At 51.4% G+C, this 20,726-nt stretch overlaps 6 protein-coding genes across 6 annotated transcripts; 2 read left to right on the top strand and 4 right to left on the bottom strand.

Moving 5' to 3' along the window:
• Nucleotides 1–105: 105 nt before the first annotated feature.
• Nucleotides 106–4,010, bottom strand: aarA (L-aminoadipate-semialdehyde dehydrogenase). Its single transcript, XM_073719067.1, has 3 exons — nucleotides 3,896–4,010; nucleotides 3,636–3,831; nucleotides 106–3,566 (listed from the first exon to the last, which is right to left on the bottom strand). Exons 1-3 carry the CDS (start codon nucleotides 3,963–3,965, stop codon nucleotides 275–277), a joined length of 3,558 nt encoding a protein of 1,185 aa, XP_073568902.1. The 5' UTR covers nucleotides 3,966–4,010; the 3' UTR covers nucleotides 106–274.
• A 5,010-nt stretch (nucleotides 4,011–9,020) lies between these two features.
• On the bottom strand, nucleotides 9,021–10,251 carry BJY04DRAFT_220453 (uncharacterized protein; the record flags this gene model as incomplete). The annotated part of the gene is made up of 3 exons (XM_073716879.1): nucleotides 9,021–9,604; nucleotides 9,666–9,928; nucleotides 10,100–10,251. 3 exons carry the CDS (start codon nucleotides 10,249–10,251, stop codon nucleotides 9,021–9,023), a joined length of 999 nt encoding a protein of 332 aa, XP_073568901.1.
• Nucleotides 10,252–12,313: 2,062 nt separating this feature from the next.
• BJY04DRAFT_194202 (SDR family oxidoreductase) lies at nucleotides 12,314–13,653 on the bottom strand. Its single transcript, XM_073712030.1, has 3 exons — nucleotides 13,161–13,653; nucleotides 12,898–13,088; nucleotides 12,314–12,829 (listed from the first exon to the last, which is right to left on the bottom strand). The coding sequence occupies exons 1-3, from the start codon at nucleotides 13,451–13,453 to the stop codon at nucleotides 12,414–12,416; spliced, it is 900 nt and encodes a 299-aa protein (XP_073568900.1). The 5' UTR covers nucleotides 13,454–13,653; the 3' UTR covers nucleotides 12,314–12,413.
• A 34-nt stretch (nucleotides 13,654–13,687) lies between these two features.
• On the top strand, nucleotides 13,688–15,569 carry BJY04DRAFT_229431 (uncharacterized protein). The gene has a single exon (XM_073719066.1). The coding sequence runs from the start codon at nucleotides 14,013–14,015 to the stop codon at nucleotides 15,384–15,386; it is 1,374 nt and encodes a 457-aa protein (XP_073568899.1). The 5' UTR covers nucleotides 13,688–14,012; the 3' UTR covers nucleotides 15,387–15,569.
• Nucleotides 15,570–16,004: 435 nt separating this feature from the next.
• Nucleotides 16,005–17,790, top strand: BJY04DRAFT_102115 (uncharacterized protein). The gene is made up of 2 exons (XM_073707947.1): nucleotides 16,005–16,834; nucleotides 16,899–17,790. The coding sequence occupies exons 1-2, from the start codon at nucleotides 16,135–16,137 to the stop codon at nucleotides 17,582–17,584; spliced, it is 1,386 nt and encodes a 461-aa protein (XP_073568898.1). The 5' UTR covers nucleotides 16,005–16,134; the 3' UTR covers nucleotides 17,585–17,790.
• Nucleotides 17,733–19,030, bottom strand: BJY04DRAFT_208835 (bromodomain-containing protein; the record flags this gene model as incomplete). Its single annotated transcript, XM_073714045.1, has 3 exons — nucleotides 17,733–18,316; nucleotides 18,365–18,781; nucleotides 18,844–19,030. The coding sequence occupies 3 exons, from the start codon at nucleotides 19,028–19,030 to the stop codon at nucleotides 17,733–17,735; spliced, it is 1,188 nt and encodes a 395-aa protein (XP_073568897.1).
• Between the last annotated feature and the right edge of the window lie 1,696 nt (nucleotides 19,031–20,726).

The following is a 20,726-nucleotide window of genomic DNA, read 5'->3' as shown; positions in this document are numbered from 1 at the left end:
ATAGTACATCACGTGGATAAGTCCTGCATCGCGCACGGTCCATCCAGGACTGTAGTCATAGTAGAGTAAGGTGTCTTTTTAAAAAAAGTCCATGATAAACAATCACCCAAATATATTCTATAAGCACCATGCTTCTAGATATGGTGTGATCTAAGATCTGACCCGAAATAACTTTTGAATCTATCTAGCAATCATGACGCTGGCCAACCAAAACACTACGCAAATAACCAAAGCACCGAGTACAATACATCCGTTTCCATTTCCCATTCATTCATCACTTTGAGGACCGTCCACCAAGGCTGCCAAGAGCCTGCAGTCTCTGGGTATCAACCTCAGGAATAGCCTTGGCACCAGTACCGCTGGGACCGGGCAAGAATCCAGTGGCGACCAAGAAAGCAAGGTACCGGCCAACGGTCTCTGTGCCGACTGCGCGGTCACTTAATTCCTCAGGATTGACACCGAACGAGCGTAGAGCCCTAGTGGCATTGGCATCGTCGAGTTCTGGCGCAAGAGAGTTCGACGGTAGGTCGCCGACAACGAAGTGGAAGAGAGGGAGGAGGGCAAGCTCCTTGGCTCCGGTGTTTTGCTCGTCAGCGACGTAGTTCTGTAGCAGAGTGCACCACTCGCGGTAGGGGACCTGGGGCACGTTGTAACCGTAGGTCTCTAGCGAGCCGAGGTACTCGTTTGTGGTCAGGCGTGGGTGGGACGTGACTTGCACAACGCCTAGAGGTTCAACGGGTGGGTAAAGGACTGAGGCAACTACGATGCGGCTGACGTGAGTGACTGGAACCTGGTTGATGGTGTTTCCTGGGATGTCCGGTCGGGCTTGGACCTGAATGCAGCCCTTCCAGAAACGTAGGAGGAAATCGTCGGTTACAGAGAATCCAGAGGCGGGATCTCCAGTGATATAGCCAGGACGAATGACCACACCAGCAAGTCCACGACGGCCGGCCTCGCGGACAATGTACTCGCTGGCCCACTTCGACTGGCCGTAACCAGTGCCTAGACCCTTCGCACTGCCTTCAAGGTCATCGGTCTCCTGGACGCCGGTTCCACCAGACGCGACGCTTTCTCGCGAGAGGTCGACGTAGTGTTCGGTATCCAGGGTCGACGTGGAGCTGACGAATGCGAAGCGCTTGGGCTTACCGCTGGTACAGAGAGTGACACACTCCATGGTACTCAGAACGTTGGCCGAGCGCAGGCTGGAGTACGGCAGCATCCAGTTGACCTGGGCACCATTGTGAATAATGAAGTCAACTTCTTGGGTAACACGATCCCAGTTTTCAGAAGACATGCCAAGCTGGGGCTTGGAAATGTCTCCGGGAATGACTTCTACACGGCCACTCCACCCCTCCCGCCAGAGTCCATAGGTCTCAGCAATGTTCTTAAGACGCTGAAGACCTGCTTCAGCATCCTTGCATCGCACATGGGCAATGACACGGGTCTCCTTGCTCGTCTCAAGAAGGGTGTGAAGGATGTAAGACCCGAGGAAACCAGTAGCACCGGTAAGGAAAGCTGTTCCCGCAGTTCCAGAGCCGGTCGACTTGGGAATAGAAGCAGGAAGCTTCCCAGCAAGGTCACGGGCATCCGCCGAGTATGCCTCGTCGACAGAAATGGAACTGTTCTGAGGGTTCTGATCAAGACGAAGACCAGTAGGGTCCTGGGCATTCTCGATCTCCGCAGCAAAAGCCTCCAAAGTCTGTGACTGGAAGATAGCGCTCATCGGGATATCAATGTCCTTCCACTCTCTCCGGACCTTAAAGAGCATTTGCTGAGCAAGGATTGAGTGTCCACCCTCCTCGAAGAAGTTGGACTTGGGTGTTAGCATCCTAGCCGTGATGTTTGGCAGGACTGATGCCCAGATCGCGGCAACCTTGCGTTGTGTCTCGGTAAGAGAGCCCTGGAACGAAGAGCTCCTTGACATCCTCCGGTTCACAAGAGCAAGATCACTGGTGCTGGGGAAAGGAAGGGCGGGCTTGTCGATCTTGCCGTTGGGGTTGAGAGGCATACGAGCAAGGGGAATGAACATTGTTGGTACCGCGTAGGAAGGCACCTTGGTTTTCAAGAACTTCTTGCAGTCCTCTGACAGCGAGCGGAACTTCTTGAGCATGGCAACCAATGACTCGTCCTCGGTAGCATGGTCCGGCTCAGAAGGCAGGTGTCCATCCGCAGCCAGCTGCTCGAACCATCGCTTAGCCTCTGGGACAATGTAGCTGACCAGAGTCGGCTCCTCATCCTTATCTCTCCTGACCAGAGTGACGTTCTCACGGATGAACGGGTGATGAGACAGATGAGTATCAATCTCACCCAACTCAATTCTGAAACCTCGGATCTTGACCTGGTTGTCAACACGGCCAGTGCACTCCACGGCACCGTCAGGACGGAATCGACCAAGATCACCAGTGCGGTAAATGCGATCCCGTGGGCCCTTGTAGAGCTTCATCCACGGCTTGGGCGACTCTGCGGCAGCCTTTTCATATTGGCTAGTCCATACCGCGGGATCAACAAACCAGTTCGTCAGGAACTTGGATGAGTTGAGTTCGCGAGTGCGCTCGTCATCTCCAAGATATCCCTCTGCAAGGCCTCCTGCTCGGAGGAAGAGTTCACCCTGTTCACCGATATCACAAATTCGCTTCTTGTTCTCACGATCAACGACCAGAAGCTGAACGTCAAGCATACCCTGACCAACAGGGATGATATCTGGTTGATCATCCAGATACTGAGGCTGTTGGCTCTTGCTGGGGATCTCAAAGTAGGACACAGCTCGGGAGGTCTCGGTGGTGCCGTACATGTTGACAATGGCAGTATTAGGGGCCAATTCTTGCAGTCTTCGGCAATCCTTCTTGGTTAGGAGGTCTCCAACGAAGAAGACATGGTGGAGGGAGGGAAACTGAGCGCTAGCACCGCCAACCAGAATCTGACCCATTGCAGGTGTGAGATGGGTAACTGTGACACGGTACTCCTTCATCCATTCAGCAAGAAGCTCGTGTGCAATGCTGTCACGGTGCGGCACAACAATCTGTGCACCGAGGTAAAGAGGCGTAAAAATATCTCGTTGAATCGGGTCATGCGCAATCCCAGACAACATAGTGAATTTATCATCCTTGGAAAGTCCAAATCTCTCCTGCATCCAAGGGGTAAAGTACGTCAAAGAGAAATGCCGTCCCTGGACACCCTTGGGCTTGCCTTCAGAACCACTCGTGAAACTCAGGGTGGGCACTGAGTCAGGCCCAACTTCAACATCCGGTAATTTCTGCTTAGCAGACTCAAATGGCTGAAGGCAATCCTGGCCTTGCCCCTCGATAACACCACCAAAAAGCTGTCCATCATCATGAAGCCTCAGCGCCGGAACAGTAGCCTTGATGCTCAATTCAGACGCAATAAACTTCGAAACGGTCTCGGCAATTGGACCAGACTCCTCAGCCGCCCGTTGAATATGAACGATGAACCGGGGGTTGGCGACCTCGAGTAGGATCTTTTGACGATCGTGCGGGTATTGTGGATCGAGCACACTGACAGTCGCACCGGCCTTGAGAGCTCCCATGTACGCAACCACTAAATCAACACTGCCAATTGCACTCATCAGCACACATCCACCAAGCATCCAGTATTCTGAAAAGAGTATGGTGACTCACCCCCGATACGCATAAATCATAACCACATCTCCCCGCTCGCATCCATTGTCCACAAAGAAATGGGCCAATTGATTCGAACTCTCGTTTATTTGCTGGTAGGTGAACCGACGCTCAGGGGACCGCACGCCCTTCGTTTCGAGAACACACAGCCGGTCCGGGTGTGCGTTGGCGTTGCGTGCAAAAATCTCGTGGATTGCTGGCGGGGGAGGGGTATTGTCAGTTCAACGAGCGAATTCCAATCTTCGCAATTGGGGACTCACCTCCATTGTAATTGCTCCAGTTCAGGTCTGTTGTTGGGTCAGGCAACAGACTGCTTGGATTGCTCGCCATGTTGAGGTTGCGTGAGTGGGAAGAGCAAAAGCAAAGAAGAGTCGAGTGAAGAGGAGGGGAGCCGATGCCGGCCGCCCATACAAAACTCCTACGTAGAGCTGCCGTGAGTCATAACTACTTATGTAAGCGCGCATAGTTATGCTCACGTGAGTTAATTCCTATAATGACTCGATCCATTGTTCTATTCTATCAGGACAAAGCAACTTATAAAACCAGTTTAGACTCTATTTACGGTGGGGTGACCTTGAGAGCGATGAATATATCTTGCCCTCTCAAGTTTCTGTTATTTGTTGCCTTGTTACTCGGTCTACCTCGATGTATATATATATGTATTCAAGACTATAAACATAATTTGGCCACACCATCTACTCCTTTTACTCTAGCTCCAAGTATTCTTGACCTCTTGTATAATAAATGCCCCCGATTTCCCCGAAGAAACCAAAAATCCGCAAACGGATGCAGCAGGCACGCATAACGAGCAAGAATAGACAGAGCACCAAGTCGTCGATGCTCAGGGATTTCCCCAAACTCCATCTCCATCAAGATGGGCCGCGCGGTGGAATGCTATGAATGATACCACTTCTGTTAGAGAGGTATAGTTAATGAAATCTGACCGTATCAGTTGGAAAATAAACAAAATACAACAAGGCAAGGTTGTGTCATTAAATTCCCGCAAAGATAGGTATACTTTTACCTTTCCCCTCCGGCAATACATCATCTCTACCTAAGGTGGAGCACTACCTACATTAAGTTTCAAAAGAAGATATGCTCACTTAGCTGGCAAGAATATAAAATATAAAAACCAAGAACATACAACAGTTGGGATTCGCATGTGGTCACCCACCATACTACTAACCAACCGGCGTGAGGCTTAAGTACGGCTGAGCGGACGGGAAGCCCTGTTCTCCTCACCCTGTGGTCGTATGTACTTAATTTGTTGTAATATTTACTTATATAGACAGCTAGCACATTACTGTAAAAAGGCCCATGCCTTGTACATTCATTGTACATCTTACACTGGTATAGTAGTTGAGCAGAGGACATGTCTCGATATCAGTACATTGCCGTATTCCTGCACCTTCACCAGTACCATTAGAAGAGAATAGGAATAAGATCCGGCGGTCCATTGTGACACTGATGCTGCAGCGAGCCGGTGAAGAGGTCACCAAGTATTGTAGTCAGTGGACGGTACCTGAAGACCAGTTCAGATGATAAACACAGCTAGTAAGTTAAGTCCTCTTTCCCTTTTACCTGTCTTGTTTCCTTTAACGCTTGCCACTTATTGCCTAATATCATAAATATACTGGGCCGCACTAGCTCAAAACGCCGAAAAGGAACTCAAGCTCGACTTCTTCTACTTCCACGCCGTAAATGTCTCAATCTTCTTCAAAGTCTTCATGGATCTGCCATATCTGAGTGCGTCGAATAAAGCGCTCCTCCTGGAACCAAAGGGACCCATGGATCTGCTGATCCGGGCGTCGCGCAAAATGCCCGAGCCTCAATCCACCGATATCTCAAATCACCGCATCCACTTAGGCTGACTGGAGATCTTTGCTCAGAACTACCTTCAACCAACGGATGATGGCCACTTGGTGCGTACTGTAGCGTTCGTCGAGGAGCTGTGTCGCACGCATGAAAGGGAGGGTTAACAGCTTCCCGTTAGAGAGGATATGTGGATTCAGATCGGCAATATGGGTAAGCCCTTCCCTTACTCAGGGGCTATGATTAGTTCTCTACGGACTACTAACATTGGATGGATCTGCAGCTGTGGATTCCGTGGGCATGCTCTTCTAGTACTTTGGGGGTCCTGCGGAAAGTTCAGGCCACGAATGTAGGATAGATAATGTTTGATCACCTAACTATTATCCTCAATTCCGATGCCAAATATACCACAATTCTCGTGTAAATCACGTCCTCTTCAAAATAATATCCTGTATCTCCCTTCCAGAAGCTGTCACATCCATATGCAGACACACGCGATTCTTATCCTGTGCCTCAAACACAGCACGCGAGAGAAGCTTGCTGGAGGTTACTGCTAACAATCTTCATCCCTCGGTTGGAGATAACAGCTCTCAGTCCTAGGCTTGTAGGTTCCTGCTGCACGAGATAAGAAGGCCCTTAACTATGCGTGCGGGAGGAATCCGGGTCGATTGCTTCATTGTCATTTTGATAGTTGGCGGGATAGTATCTCAGCATCGCAATTCAGGGTATGAGAATGGAAAACACAAATCGTAACAAGAGGTAACTGTAGCGTAGCATCCACCGAGAGCGGGCGTCTGCATATCGTTCAGGGGAGCACGAGAGAGGACCACGAGTCTTTAGCTAGGATCCGTTCGAAGAAGACAGAAAATGCAATCTTAGAATGTTTCCGACAAACCAGACCAGTTAAAACGCAGTGGTAGGATTCGAGGGCTTGTGAGCCGCTGGGGACAATGATATAGAGCGCTCGCAAAACTAGATAAGCTGCTCGTGCTTGTCCCAGCTGGTGGTAGCTTCGTAACATGAAGATTCTGTGCCTGAATCGTGGCATATACTATTCCACTGAGCATTCGATGCTGCCTAACACAAGACAAAAGGGTCAGAATGGAGACTTGGACCTTTTAACTAACCGAAATTGCCCTTGGAGTATACAATGCAGGGCTTGGAAGGTGCTGGTAAGTCATTGGACTCCACACTGACCAAGACTCCCCAATACCAGCGCCAGAAGTCAGTCTGAATGGAACCCTCTCCCGCCCTCAGGGTCGTAGCAAAGCAGTGACCACATGAGCTAACCTGTGGTTTCCCCTTACAGGGAACCGAATCCATGTCGGCAGGACTCCCCCTTACGGCTAGCCCTAACGAAGTCCCCTAGCTCTCTTTAACCAGAGCCACAGTTCAACTTCAACTTCAGACGCCGTCAGGCCCCCGGGGACCAAACCAACTGAGACCAATAATAATCATACCGTAAAGTTACCTTGATATAGAAGGGCCAAAACCAATACATGGAGGCCGTACGGCAATAGTTAGGGAGTGTAAAACTTGACAGAGCCCTGGGCCAACTCATTCAGGAATGGGAGAGAAAGGAGCTATAGAAGAGTTCTACTTTGCGCGAGTCTTTGGAGAGGCTCAAGACTTTGGACTGCTGGGCCGGCAGGACTATGTCTACATCTCTGGCTTGACGAGTAAACCTGATGTCGGGGGCTTTCATACCTATACTGTCCGTGTGTGGAAGAATGTTGGTAGTGGCGGGACAAAGATCAAAGGTAAACAGTTGAGGCTCCAGCGACCGATCATGAGCTTGATGCTGACTATAGCGGACAGCAACCGATACTGCAACGTGATGGGCCATAGTGACGGGCGCATGAACTATGTCTGGATTCTCTCAAAAAAGTGACATGAGAACATACCCCCAACAAAGGCCTCCGCAAGTTCCCGGACTCCGGGGAAAGCTACGGGGACCAGACTCTGTGATATTTGACCCGTCTAGTGTAGGAGGTCTGAATGGCAAGGACTTAGATCGTCGCGATATACACCTTGCAGACTGGGACGGGGATGGTGCCTGTGATATCATCTGGACTGATCCGGGTAGCAACAACAGGCCCCATCTCTGCGAAACCGTATCAAAGAGACCGGAAGTTTTGACTGGGCTTGCAACGGAAGCCCAGCATCTGGCGTGTCGTGCCCTGAGAAAAGACGTGTCGGTTTCTTTGATCGCCCTGTACATCTTGCCGATATCTAGGGCAATGGCCTGGCTGATTATCCCTGCGTTAAGAAAGACGGACGGACATGGGTAAGCTAGCAGCCAGTAATGCCCTGAACTGCCACTGACTCGTCCAAGCCGTCTATAATGCTGCAGAGCAAATGTATACCGCTTGGTGGGAAGAGTCCTATCCAATATTCGGTTGGCTACCCGGCCGGTACCTGTGGATCGAGGTATGAGCAGCGCCAGGCCCAAAACAGCACCCATGCTAACAGCAGCAGGTTTGTTGCAGCGACGGTGTAAAGGGGGACCATTCCATCGACCCTTTGAAAACCTGTGGCGATGCGAGGCCCGACGATGATGATGGGGGCCAGTGTCGCATTGGCGAGGATCGAAAAGAATCTCCAGACCCCGAAGCGAGCAACATGCAGGCATTCACCGAACCAAATGCTAAGCCGTATACACTCGTCACATTCTGCAACGGATTCCTCAATCTCAAGTCCCTGGATGAGGCGCTGAGGGTCGGAAAAGGCCAGTCACGGCCGGTCCAAAGAGACTTGACAACCTGGGAGAACCGCGCGCGTGTCTTCTTCCACGAAGTCACACACTTGTATTACTTTATGAAGATGCCCAAGGCAGCCCCTGAAGTCATTGACCTTGAGCTGTACTTTACCGCGCAAGGGTAGAAAAGTCCAGGGTGGCATACGGCATACGGCCCCTGGACGAACAAGAAGGTTGCAAGATATCAAAAGCCCGGAGACCCGTTCTGGTCGGGGGTTTTCTCTCAGCGAAATGCCGACAATTATGCATGGTATGCGGTGGCGAGCATATGTCGAGTCGCAGATTGGATTTTACCCTCCCGTGCCAGTGGTCAAAGGCAGCCTTAAGACTCAGCCACGTGATCCTGCAACAGGCCAACTTCCGGAGTCGAACGAGGTGCCAGTCGTGGTGGATGAGGTTAAGAAAGCTAGGGAAACTCCACCTCCATTGACTAAATAGCCCAGTTGCCCTGGGGTGGTGCAGTAAGTATGCAGTAGTAAGGAGACTTGTAGTATCCATCTGCTCGCGAGCTTCCTCGATACCAAGTTCCTAATTGAGATTCATCAACCCTTCTCTTGTAACAATGTTTGATTCAGCGAATCTATGTACTCATAACTCAACAAGATCTAGAGTGTTTGTCTTGAATGCGTGGAGAGTTCTTATTGGCTTAACAAATCCTAGGAGCTAAATGCTCATTGCTCAACAAGGTAGACGAAGTCCACAGTACAAACCGGCGGGAAATAAAAACATAGACATCAAAGTAGCCTCATATGACCCCACAAGCCCCTTCGAGGCTCCCCACTGCACGTCAACAAGATCCTTCAAGCATAGCTCCATCAGGCGGTAGAGTCATCGCCGCTCATGGTGTACCCTGCAACACCCCTCTTCTCGCGGCGGCCCATGAAGGAGTACCAGTGGCTAGATTGTCCATGATTGACCCGACAATTGATATCCCACTCCTTGTGTTGTGTGTGCGTCCAATATTCGTGGTCGGGGTCGCGTCCTTCCTGGAGACACTTCGTGATGCTCATGCAGTCCAAGCAAAGGCCCTCAAACTTGGCGTTAGTTTCTCGGGCAGCTGAGCGGACAACCACCTTCCAGTCCCTATCACACAAGCAGGTATCCCGTTTCCAAAACGGCTTTGAACCCCCAGTGCGAGGTCCCGGCTTGCAATTCTCATCAGGTCGGATCTTCGAGTCGTCGAACCCTCCGAGGCAGCGATCAATCATCTCGGTCATGCATATATTCTTCATATTCCTCTCGAGCGGCCAGACATCAATCTTTTGTAACGCTTTGAAGTATTGGAAGAACGTATTCTCTTTGCAGGAGCAGTCTCCAGATCTGAGGAGCCTAGATATCTCGCTGAAGAGGCCATAGTGCAAGGCATTACGAAGACCGGCGCGGGCGGTGTTTAACTGCTCTAGAGTGCAAAGGTAAGGCGTTAGATGATATTTCCCATACTGGTATCGAGTGAGACTCACGAATAACCCGAGCTGGGAGATGCAGCGCTGTCAGCCCGGCAGGGTTAAGCTCAGTGATATAGCCGTCACTGAAGTAAGCCAGGTACCTCGTTGCTTGCAGGAAGCCAAGAGCATAGTCGAACGCGTAAAGTGGAAACAGGACCTGTCGCTGGAATCTGCAGTCTCTGCGAATATCCTGCCCCTTCGACGCTGCGCGATACCATCGAATAAACCAGTCGTTCAGAACACCGGTCTTGTATGCCACCTCGTACTTGTCGGCGGCGCTGATCAGGTGCTAGATGGTTTTTATCTCGACCGAGCTGAGAGTAATGTAGTCTAGGGCGTCATGGAGAGCGCGAAATAGGATTTCCATAGCGTGAATATTATCTCCCTCAAGGGTGATTGATCCAGCTCCGCTTTCTCTCCACTGTCCGCTGAACATCCTGGCGAAGTACTCACAGGAGCAGAGCTTCTCACGCTCGACTCTGAAGCGAGCGGTTCTGGAGATCTGCTTGACAGAGTTTCCCTGATGGTCGAGGTGGGACCCATGTTCGGAGACGTCGATGGAGAGATCCCATGAGTCAGAGATGGTATAGGAGGAGGACATGGAGAGTGGAGGACGAGATGGGTTGCTGTTGGAGGAAGGAGTGAGGAAGAGAGAGAGAGAGATAAAAGGCGTGAGGACGAGAAGGATGTAGATGAGATGAGTGAGGATGATATGAGTGAAGAGTAAGAAGAGTGAAAAGTGAGAAAAGAGAATGTGTTACTGATCCACGTGATGGAGGATATGTCTGAGGTTGAGGGAGTTGTTTTCATCATTGCTCTCCTTCCGAATCTCATCCTTCAATTTTCACAAGGCCAGCAGGTGAACCCACCTCGTCTGTGATGCATTAGAGTTCAATGCAGATGTATACTCTATTCTGGCAGAACAAGAGCACTGGCGATCAAGGGAAACAACACAGGGTCGCCGGACAGTCGATAGCAGTACTGGGCCATCTTTAAAAGAGACGACTGTTTCCCATATGCGGCCATTTGAACTGCTTGATGCGATTGCAGCGTCTGATGATAACAACACCGCGCCGAATACGAAGCAGTCGGAGCTAAGGGACATCCATGGATGGAGGTCTATGGCTATCCAAGAAAACACCCAGAAACTCCTCTACACAACGAAGCTCTATCACATGGACGAGGAGCAGCGGGAGAAATTGGTCGTGACTTATATCCCCTCCTGGATGCGACAACCCTTGGGAACAGTGAGCGAAGTATCATTTTACATGTCGGCCAAGAGGCATGCTCATAATTCGTCTTCTCGTCAGGCATGCAAGCTCTTGATCCTGTTCCCATTGCTGTTTCTGAAGCAGGATGAATCAACGACAATTCCTCTTACTGCATTCGCCTCGCCGAGAATGGACGTTGGCTCCCGGGCCAAGCGAGATATAAGTTGGCTTGGGTGGGTATCTCGAACGACCGTTGATTCAGAGCGAGTGCCAATCCCTGCACGACGCGAGAAAGGAGTTGGGGACCAATCTCTTGGAAAGCAAGCAGGGGTTCGGCAATGACGTTACTGCAAACCTCTAGAAGGGTATGGATGAGCTGTTTGAGGCCCTTGAGATACGCAACAAAACGACATCCGCGAAGAGAGTGTAAGACACCCACCCGCTCCCTCTCGAATAATAGATCTCAAACCTATGCATGGCATGATCGAGAAAGTAGCCATCTACGGACGGATCTTTAACGATCCCGTTTTCGGGAGAAGCTAGGGCACATGTTCCGGGGTAGAGTGGTTGGGGCCGTCGAGGTTGCCGACTATGCCCGTGAACACGCTGTGCTCGAGAAAATCCAGGACGAGGCGACAGCCGCCAAATTAAACGCTCTAACATACTTCACACTAGTAGTGTACAGATTATGTTCTTGCTAACTCTACTTTAGACCATTGTGCAAGACCACCGGCAGATGCACAACCTCCTTAGCGATATCTTCGGGGAGGAAAACCTGATCCAAGTCGACAGCCTGGAGAAAAGGCAGCAAGCTTCGGCAAACTCGAGGTCTGCGGGGTGGAGGTCGAAATCAACAGACTCAAAGAAGGGGCCAGTCTCAAGACAACGAAGCTTCCGAAGAAGCCATCCCCTAAGATAGAAAGTATAGTATGAAAGGCAATCGCCTCAAGTGGTGTCTCGTCGCTCTCAGCGCAACGATTGTGATCGCAGCCTGTCTCCGCACTGACCAGAACTGGGGCGACATGGCTGGGTAGATCATAATCATGAGCATTGCAAACGTGGCTTTGCAGGCTATGAGCGTGGCGCCCGACGTCGTCTTTGTCCTGTCAGACATCGGCTTCCAGATTGGCGCCACTACTAACTGTTTGCTCATGGGCGATGCCGCTTCTGGCCATTGTCGGTGTTGTCCTGATGGTATCATGCGGTTGAGGATGTGTTGGTGAATTTGAGGGCGCTGCTGGAGAAGATGGGGTTGAGATCATTGGTGAGGATGAGATTCTACCAGGTGATGGAAGGTCGTGGGAGGTTACCTTTTTTGTGATCCCTCCGCATGACACGCAGGGGTATTGGAGGGAGATTCGGCTTCGTGAGAGCGGGGGACATGATAGATATATTGAAAAATATTATATCATCCTATCCAGCTTGTTTACTACCTGTATTGAAGAAGACAAAGCCTGCATTCTGCCAGCCTGCCAAAACACCAGGCCATACAGATGGAAGATAAGATTATCATGATATCAATCCATGACCTCAACCAGCCCTAGCAATGGACTCACTCCGGCAAATCCTTCATCGGCCCCGTATGCCCTGGAAAATCCGTACTCCTCCCAACCTCCTCCCACTCGTCTAGAACTGCATTCAAATGGGCAACCTTCTCCTTCAAAAATCCCACACTGTCACTCCCAAACGGTATCCTCAACGGAACCTCCTTCCCCTCAGCAACACCCACCCCCTTCGCAATCTGGATCACCTTACTTACCAAGTCGACCGCATTCCCCGGTGGGTTCTTATAATTGCCCGCCCCACGAACCCGACACGCGTCGTTGAGCGGTTTCCAAAAGTCGACTCTGTGCGGGACGTGGTTGATATTCTTCATCACTTCGGTGCTGAAGATCCCCGCTTCGATGATTAAGGGTTTAATCCCAGGAGCGAAGTAGGCGAGTTCCTTGGAGAGGCTTTCGACGGCGCCTGGGGGGTGTTAGCTAGGTTGAGGCTATGATAGAGAGTGCGGGTAGGGCACGAAAGTGAACACCTACCTTCAAGCGCAAACTTGCTAGCGCAGTATGCAGAGGCAGCTGGCTCGCCGTAGAACCCCGACTGCGAGCCGATGTAGATGATCAAGCCCTGTCCCTGTGCGCCCTTACTGCGGAAATGAGGCAGCGCGGCGCGGGTGAGGTTGATGGGGCCGTGGAAGTTTGTGTCGAGCGAGCGTTGCATTTCCTCTTGTCTATGATGCTCAGGTTAACCCTCTGCGCTGATTCGACACAGTTGCCAAGTGAGGACTGGCCAAGGTGCATACGTGATCTCCTCAATGACCCCGCACTGGATGTACCCCGCGTTGTTGACGAGCACGTCTACGCCGCCGTAGATGTCAATGGCCTGCTGGAACTTGGCGGTCAGTTCTGTCTGAGGAGCAGTGACGTCGAGATCGAGGATTGTGGCGCCAGTGTCCTTGAGGTGGGCGAGTCTGGTCTCTGCGTTGCGGCCTGTCGCGACGACATTGTCGCCGAGAGCACGGAGTTGGCGGACGAACTGCTCTCCAAAACCGCTGGAGCAGCCGGTGATGAACCAGGTTTGTTTGCTGGCTGTCATGGTAAAGGGGAGTATGCAAGTGTATAGGCGAGTGAGGTGAAATCAAGGGCGGGTACCAGGTGGCTCTTGAAAGGCGTAGGATAGTCGTTAAAAGGGACGAGGCCTGGGCAGACGTATAGTGGTTGTATCCGATGGTGTTGTCTCGCATCATGAACCTATCATAACAACGACTGATTAATTGTTTAGTGCTTACTATTCTGTATGAGGGAGCTTACTGCGCTCCGAGGCTGAGCCTTGTTGGATTGGATAGTCGATCGCTTGCTCAGGCCGCGTCTGGCTGGGGCGCATAACGAATTATTCTTGGACCTTTGGAAGTACTGAGGCCGTTCAACAGAATGTTGGAACTGATAGTTAGCTCAACCTCCATCTTGTTCTCAAATCGAAATCACAATTCTAGTTGAGTGCCTAGGTACCAGAGATGATGCAACAGCTTCTTTGACAGCCTTCGCTTGTTGCACCACCTCAGTCACAAAGAAAGAGGATCCGTGCAAACGAGCCAATATAAGGCTCGAGCATGTTCTTTCGCTCTATTCCACTCTAGCACATTCCTACCTCAACGATGTCGTGGGTCCAGAACAGTTTAGAGGGCTATTGGAGCCGCCCGCTTGATTGCCATGATAGACTCTTCCAATTCATCGGCGATATGGGAAAGCCACTTGGTCGTGAACATTGGCTACTAATAGGAGGCATTCAGCTTGAGGCTCCCTCAGACATTGACCTAATCCCCCGTTTGCGCGCCGCTTGGAAAAGCCTCCGGCTGCGGCACCCGGATATTGCCCTCAAGTTGCACCCAGACGAGAAGCGATACTACCCAATAAAAGACGCCGACGCTCTTGAAGCCTGGTGTGACATGACTCTCCGTGTTGAGTCGACCGTCCATTCGCTTAACGAACTGCAGGCGGCCGATCACCTCTGCCTATCTAAGCCCCATGCTACCTGCCACTGGATTCCCGCCAGTAATGAAATATGCATTGTCTCAGCCCACTGGCGTTGGGACGGTTGCGGACACTGGATGGTCTTCAACCAGCTTCTTTCGGAGCTGGAGTCTCCTTCTCAGCTGCCCTCGACGTTTGACGGATCAGAGGCTCACCGCTTGGTTCCCTCGCTTGATGCCGTAGTCGGGATGCCAGCCACCAGAGACGACGACTGGGATCGCCGCGCCGACGAACTCCTTGCCACCTTCCTAAAAGGCCAGCCGTCAATCGGGCTTCCTATCGCCCCCGAGAGAAAAGCAGCCTTGCCCGGTACTACTCGCCGCACGGAACTTCGTGTCCCAGCAGAGGTCGCAACCGCACTCCGCCAGGCATGCCGCGAGCAAGGAATAACACTAACCACAACCCTACACGCATCCGCCATTGTCGAGACCGCTCACGCAAACCCGACCAATTCAGACTCCGCCTCCAGGTACATCTCCTGGCTAGCCTTCAATGTGCGAAAATACTGCCCGCCGCCATTCGACGGCCCCATCCATGGCCCCTCGCTACGCTTAGTGGGTCTTCCGATCAATGTCAATGCCCGAGCGCCCTGGAACGAGCTCGTTCGTGTTATCCAACCATTGTACCGACAGTCATGGGACTTGAAAACGAGCGATATGCTGTTCGTTCGGGTGCCGTTTGTCGAGAAGGCCACGGCAATGTTCCAGACCCCGCTGCCTGCAGATACGCCGCTCCCAACAGAACCCAATATTAACAGCCTTGGTGCGATGGAAGCACAGATCAAGGCGCAGTATGGAATCTTCAAAGTGCGTGACATGACGTTCATGGTTCATATGGTGAGCCAGCAGCTGTATGTGCATTGTTGGAGCTGGAAGGATGTGTTGTATATAAGTGCGAGCTATAATGAGTCGTATTATGAGCCGGTGGAGGTGGAGAGATGGTTGACAGCAGTGAAGGAGAACTTGGTGGCTAATCTATTACCTGCGGAGTGGAAGTGATGGGAAGACGAAGAGGATAGACTTTGTCTGGGACTGTTGAGCTTCATTCATCTCGAGATCCATAGACTGGTGATGCTGAAGTGCTCGCTCGTCGTCTGTTTCCCAAGGTGAAGCAGCGTGCTCTTTGCAGGCTTGTGTTAGGCGAAGGGCGGGATTTACCTACTTCAACCAAACTACTTATCAACATCTACGGATTTCGTATCTACCATGTAACTGAAATTATCCGGCGATGAGAGAGATAACATTGGCGGCCTTAGGCACGATGGTTGCCTACTACCTAAATCCGGCAGAACAGAATGTCCGGAGCGGGGGTGAATGTAAATCCGCTCCCAGCCTCCTCACCTGTCACTCTCGGAGTCTCCTCACCATCACCATCATTATCACCATCTCCATCTCCATCTCCATCTCCATCTCAGCTTCACGCTTCATCCTTTACCTTGCTATCTGCCGTCCTCGCCGCCAGTCCTGCATTGTGCATGTACTCGTGACCAGGCCGCATGTAGTTGCTGTTTGCTGTCCTCGCCGCCAGTCCTGCCATTCCTGTGTTCTCATAGGACTCTCCCTCTTGGGATTGGGCACGTACTCGTGACCAGGCCGCAAGAGCTTTCACCATTCTCTTCTTCTCTTTTCATTTTCTCTCTTTCTTCCCAAGTCAGGGCTGCTTGTCATTTTTCCAAGCCCGGGTGGGAGGGATTCTCGATCCATCGAGGGGTCTTTTACTTCCCTTCTCTTTTGTTGCACCGTCAGAATGAACACAGCTTCCCCAATGCCCTCGTGGACCTTGAGGAAGCAAGTTCTTGTTTCTTTGCCTCATGCAGACGATTCCTGTTTGGCTAAGCTTTATATTGACTACGATGGAAAGGCTAACCAAGGAACTATTTCACTAAACTTCAAGGCAACTTTAGCTAAACCCACCGACCGACCGGAGCAATTCTCCTTGAATATCTCACCGAGCGCAGTTGAGAGTTACCAACTTGTCCAGCCCACCACCGAAACAATCTTCCCGAAATCTCTTTTGGCGAAGCTCCCGGCGCAGACCTCAGGTACATCGACGGTCGCAACGCTCATATTGGACCTCTATAGCATTGGCGCTGTTGCTGGCCCGCCTCTCGTACAGCCCCCCGACCAGGAAGACTCGAATTTTGCCGCATTTGAGAAGATTTTCAGATCCCGTTCGCTCTACATACACTTTGCCCGTCGACAATTCCAGGACGGCGAACTTGATCGGCTCAAGGCTTTTTTCTCCGTACTCAAAGAAGGACTTCAGCCAAAGATTTTCAATCATGCTCGCAAAGGCAGGGTCGAGCGAGACGGCCATGTGTTTGGGAAGATGCTCGATCCCCCGCCATACCAGGAGGAGGTTGAGGCCGCTCAGGTGAAGGACAAGGGCCCGCTCTTCTCTGAGCCCCAGGCGAGGGGGGAGCATGTGGGTGGAAAACGGCCCCGAGGTATTCATTTATCCAACCATCCACGCCCCTTGACCTTCCCAGATAGCTTATTAGTTGTATATAGACTACTCGCCATTCCCACCCGAGGATGGCAAACGGAGAAAACCCGTTCTTTCATCCCCTGTACCGTCGTATTATTCCACTGAACCTAATACACCGCCTACTCCCTCCATCCGGCCAACTCACTTTGCGCGTGCTCCCTCACCTGGCCGCACGGAGCGTGAGACACTGGCGCGTATTGAAGACTTGCTCCAAGGTGCTTCCGATAATCTAATCCGTCAATTGATGTTTCGACTTGAATGCCGATGTCAGCGGGCTATACCTGAACGCATGGACCTACCCCTTGAGTCGGAAAACCCCAGTTCCACCAAGGTCGAACGGTTTGCTCCCGGAGTCCGAGAATACATCGATAGGGCGATTGTAGATCACTTCAAGTCCGATAACCTGCAAGCGATTTTCGATAGCATGGTGAGCAGGAGCTTTGATCAGTTCTTCGAGGCATGTAAAGTATTTGAAACCGAATTTCGCGAGCAGGTTGAGGAATGTCACACCGAGGTACGTATCACCGCCGACGACTGTATGAAGGAAATGCAAGAGCAGGCACAGCAGTGCATGGACGATATCAAGGTCCAGGGAGAGGAGGTGGAGATGTGTGCGGAAGCCAAAGCTGCGGAATTCAGGAGTTGGCTTGACACCCGGTTCTTGCTTGGAAGCAAGCCAAGCGCTCATATCAGACGCGGCTCCTGTTAATGTCGTTATGATGCTACTCAGTAGATACAATTCGAGGGAGATTCACAAGCCATCCGCACAGACATTTTTCCACGACTGAGTCGGTACCTGTGAAAGGAACCTTGGATAGAGACAGAGATGCTTAGCCGGAAGGGATTGCGGCGCCAACTCACGGATCTTCAACCAAGTCATACCACTCTGGGACCTCTCTTATCAAACTCCTCATGTACCTCTCCAGCTTGGCCGCACACTTGGCGTAAACAGTGGTCGCATCATTATACTGCCGACAGTTACTGAAAATCAGTTTCGAATCACGAACCAGTTCCTTGGGCGACCCATAGTCGTCGTGTTCCAACCTTGATTCTATGGTCGACAAGTCCATTGGCGAAGTGATGACGTCGTAATAATCAGCGACCTCGTCCCTGTTCACTGGATGGAGGAACGGCCACGCTTGCTTGTGGTTCTGGATTTGATTGAGAAACCGCCGCAGTTCGTTGAAGTGAGGGCCGTGGCGAGGCTCTCGAGCCAGCGCGTCCATGTCCGGGGACCAGCCAGTCGCCCGGATAGCGGGGATCGAGAGCAGGTCGATGGGTGTGAGGGCGCCCTTCGCCCAATGCGCAGGTGGAGCGTGAACGATGTGGTTTTTGCTCAGGAGACGCATCTTAGCGTACACGGTTGCTTTCTGCTTCAGGAGCATGCGGCCAACTTCAAGGTATTGTATCCGGGGTACCATGGAACACTGCATAAGGGTCCCTCCCTCGTAATCCTTGATATAGCCCATTCATATCGACCTCTCCAGACTGATATCTTTGGTAAACCCTTGCTTCTGGAAGTAACCGGTCGCGTAGTTGTCGGCGTAGGTAAGAAAATGCATCACAGGCGAGGTGGCCTTGACATAGTCCTTCAGATGGGCCATCAAATGCGCTCCGTACCCCTTCACCTGCTGGTCCGACGAGACGGCGCAGAAGACAATCTCGGCAAACTTGCGATCCCGGAACTCTCGAAAGGTTATCCCACCAATGACCTCCAGGGGCATTTTGACGATTGCGAGCGACAAATGGGCGCGATCGTAGACGAGGCACGCGATGTAATCTTTGGGCATCTTGGGCAACTGTTTCTGGAACAGGCATTTGAGGCCGGCTAGGATAATCATGTTATCGGGGGTATTGTCATCGTTGACCACTCGGAATTCGATCTCGCCGTTCCGTTCCTCGATAACTGCAGGCTGCAGGGAGAGAGGCCGGGGTCAGCGTGACTGTACCGCACTCTCATTGACCTACTGTCTGTACCGTTTTCCGGGAAAGCGACCCTCCATGTTTCAGCTGATCTCTTGATACGCTTGGGAACGGAAACCGGATCTAGATCCTCGAGAGCGGTGCGTTTCGCGAGGGGGCTCCCGGCGATGGGAGAGGGCTGTAGTCGGGGCTGGGCGGTCCCATCCAGTTGTAGCTGTGGCTGGTCGTTCATCTGATTATATGGAATGGATGAATACATATATATATATAGATGTAGATATGTATATATCAGTGTCAAGGGACGACGAGGTGGAGCCGGGCCGTGGACTGGAGGCGGCGGAAATCGACTCCGTTGGCACGTGATTGGCAGACGAACAGGCCGGGGTAGCCAATCAGGAATCAGGTAGTAAGAGCTGGAGAAGAGCCTACCTATATATCCAGTTGGTCTTTAGCATGTCCATCTTGCATGGACTTTGAACCAGGGCAAAGCGGAAGTAAGGAGATACTTACTGTCTCTGGATCTATTTGGATGTACTAGGTACTCGCAGCTCTGTTGTCTCCGGTCAGTCACTCTGGCCATCTGGGCTGCGTGGTATGGGCCATGGAGCAAGAAGAGCAACAACTCTCTGGCCAACTCTTGCTGAGACACGGTGAAGCAAATTTCAAAGTTCTATATAGCATGCTCCCGTGCGCAAGCTAGTACATACGACCACAGGGAGTGGAGAACAGGGCTTCCCGTCCGCTCAGCCGTACTTAAGCCAGTCGCCGGCTGGTTAGTAGTATGGTGGGTGACCACATGCGAATCCCAGCTGTTGTATGTTTTTTTGCGTGCGTAGCGAGTATCTCTTTGTTAATTGAGCCCCTGCGAGCATACGTTTTTATGGTGGCGGCTTCAAACTACTTCGGGTCAACAGTCACTCACACAGCAGCAACAATATTACCACCAAGTCCTGCTTTGTCCGAGTCCACGACAGGTTGTAAACTCTTACAAGTACATAGAGCCTCGTAAGCTAATCCTAATGCCTGCAAAGGCAAACATCCCAGACGCCTTGACGGTAGGTATCATCGTCAAGATCATATATCTACTGGCTGTCGTCTACAGAGCCAACGGAGCATCAACTCGCGAGATGTGTATAGTCAAGGGGTCAATACGTCATCATTGATGGTAGAGACAACAGTCGTAAGCTCATACACACGCATAGGTTTCGAGAAGTTGGAAAGTTAGCGGGGGTTGCTTTCTTGGATCGTCTTCTAGGTATTGCAATCCATTTCCTAGCGTTAGAGAATAATATCATATAGCCAGCCTTGATCATATCCTTGAGAATAGACATTCACATAAGCGCCAAGGTGAGATGTGAGAGAGAGAAGAAGGAGACTATTCTACTTCTTCTCTGTGGACCTGCGCTGATCCCAACAAGGGCCGCCTCGGCCACCCGCCATCTTGGAGACCTCTACGGAGTACGGATATACCTTGTTGAGCGATGGATCGGAGATCTGCATATGAGAGATTCTAATGCTAAGAAGAGATCACTGCCGATGATCCACAACCTTCAGGATGTATCAATATGGAATGACGAGCTTACTTACGGCGGGTGAGTGAACTCAAACCTAACGCAGTTAACCTGCACATGTGGTAGAAGTCTTGACACAGTCAAGGAAGTGCGTACAAAACGATCAATTGATCAGGCGCCCCATTGTGAAATAGTAGTCTGGATATCCGTTCACAAACCCCGCATCTACTCATCTGTTGCCGGGGGTCTGGCAGCAGTCATGAAAGCCACATCGGACCACATCAGTCTAGACCTCGGTTGACCCCGATAGTCCCTGGGCTGCCGATAGATAATGTTGTCGCCCATAGGGTAACAATGTACTGTGTGCAGGCTACAGGATTACCGGAGCAGTTGCTCATAGACGTACGTACAACCAGA

Source organism: Aspergillus karnatakaensis (genome assembly GCF_047715665.1).
Source record: "Aspergillus karnatakaensis strain CBS 102800 unplaced genomic scaffold BJY04scaffold_40, whole genome shotgun sequence".
NCBI lineage: Eukaryota > Fungi > Ascomycota > Eurotiomycetes > Eurotiales > Aspergillaceae > Aspergillus > Aspergillus karnatakaensis.
The sequence above is the reverse complement of the archived record's forward strand: the minus strand, read 5'-3'. Positions and strand labels throughout refer to the sequence as shown.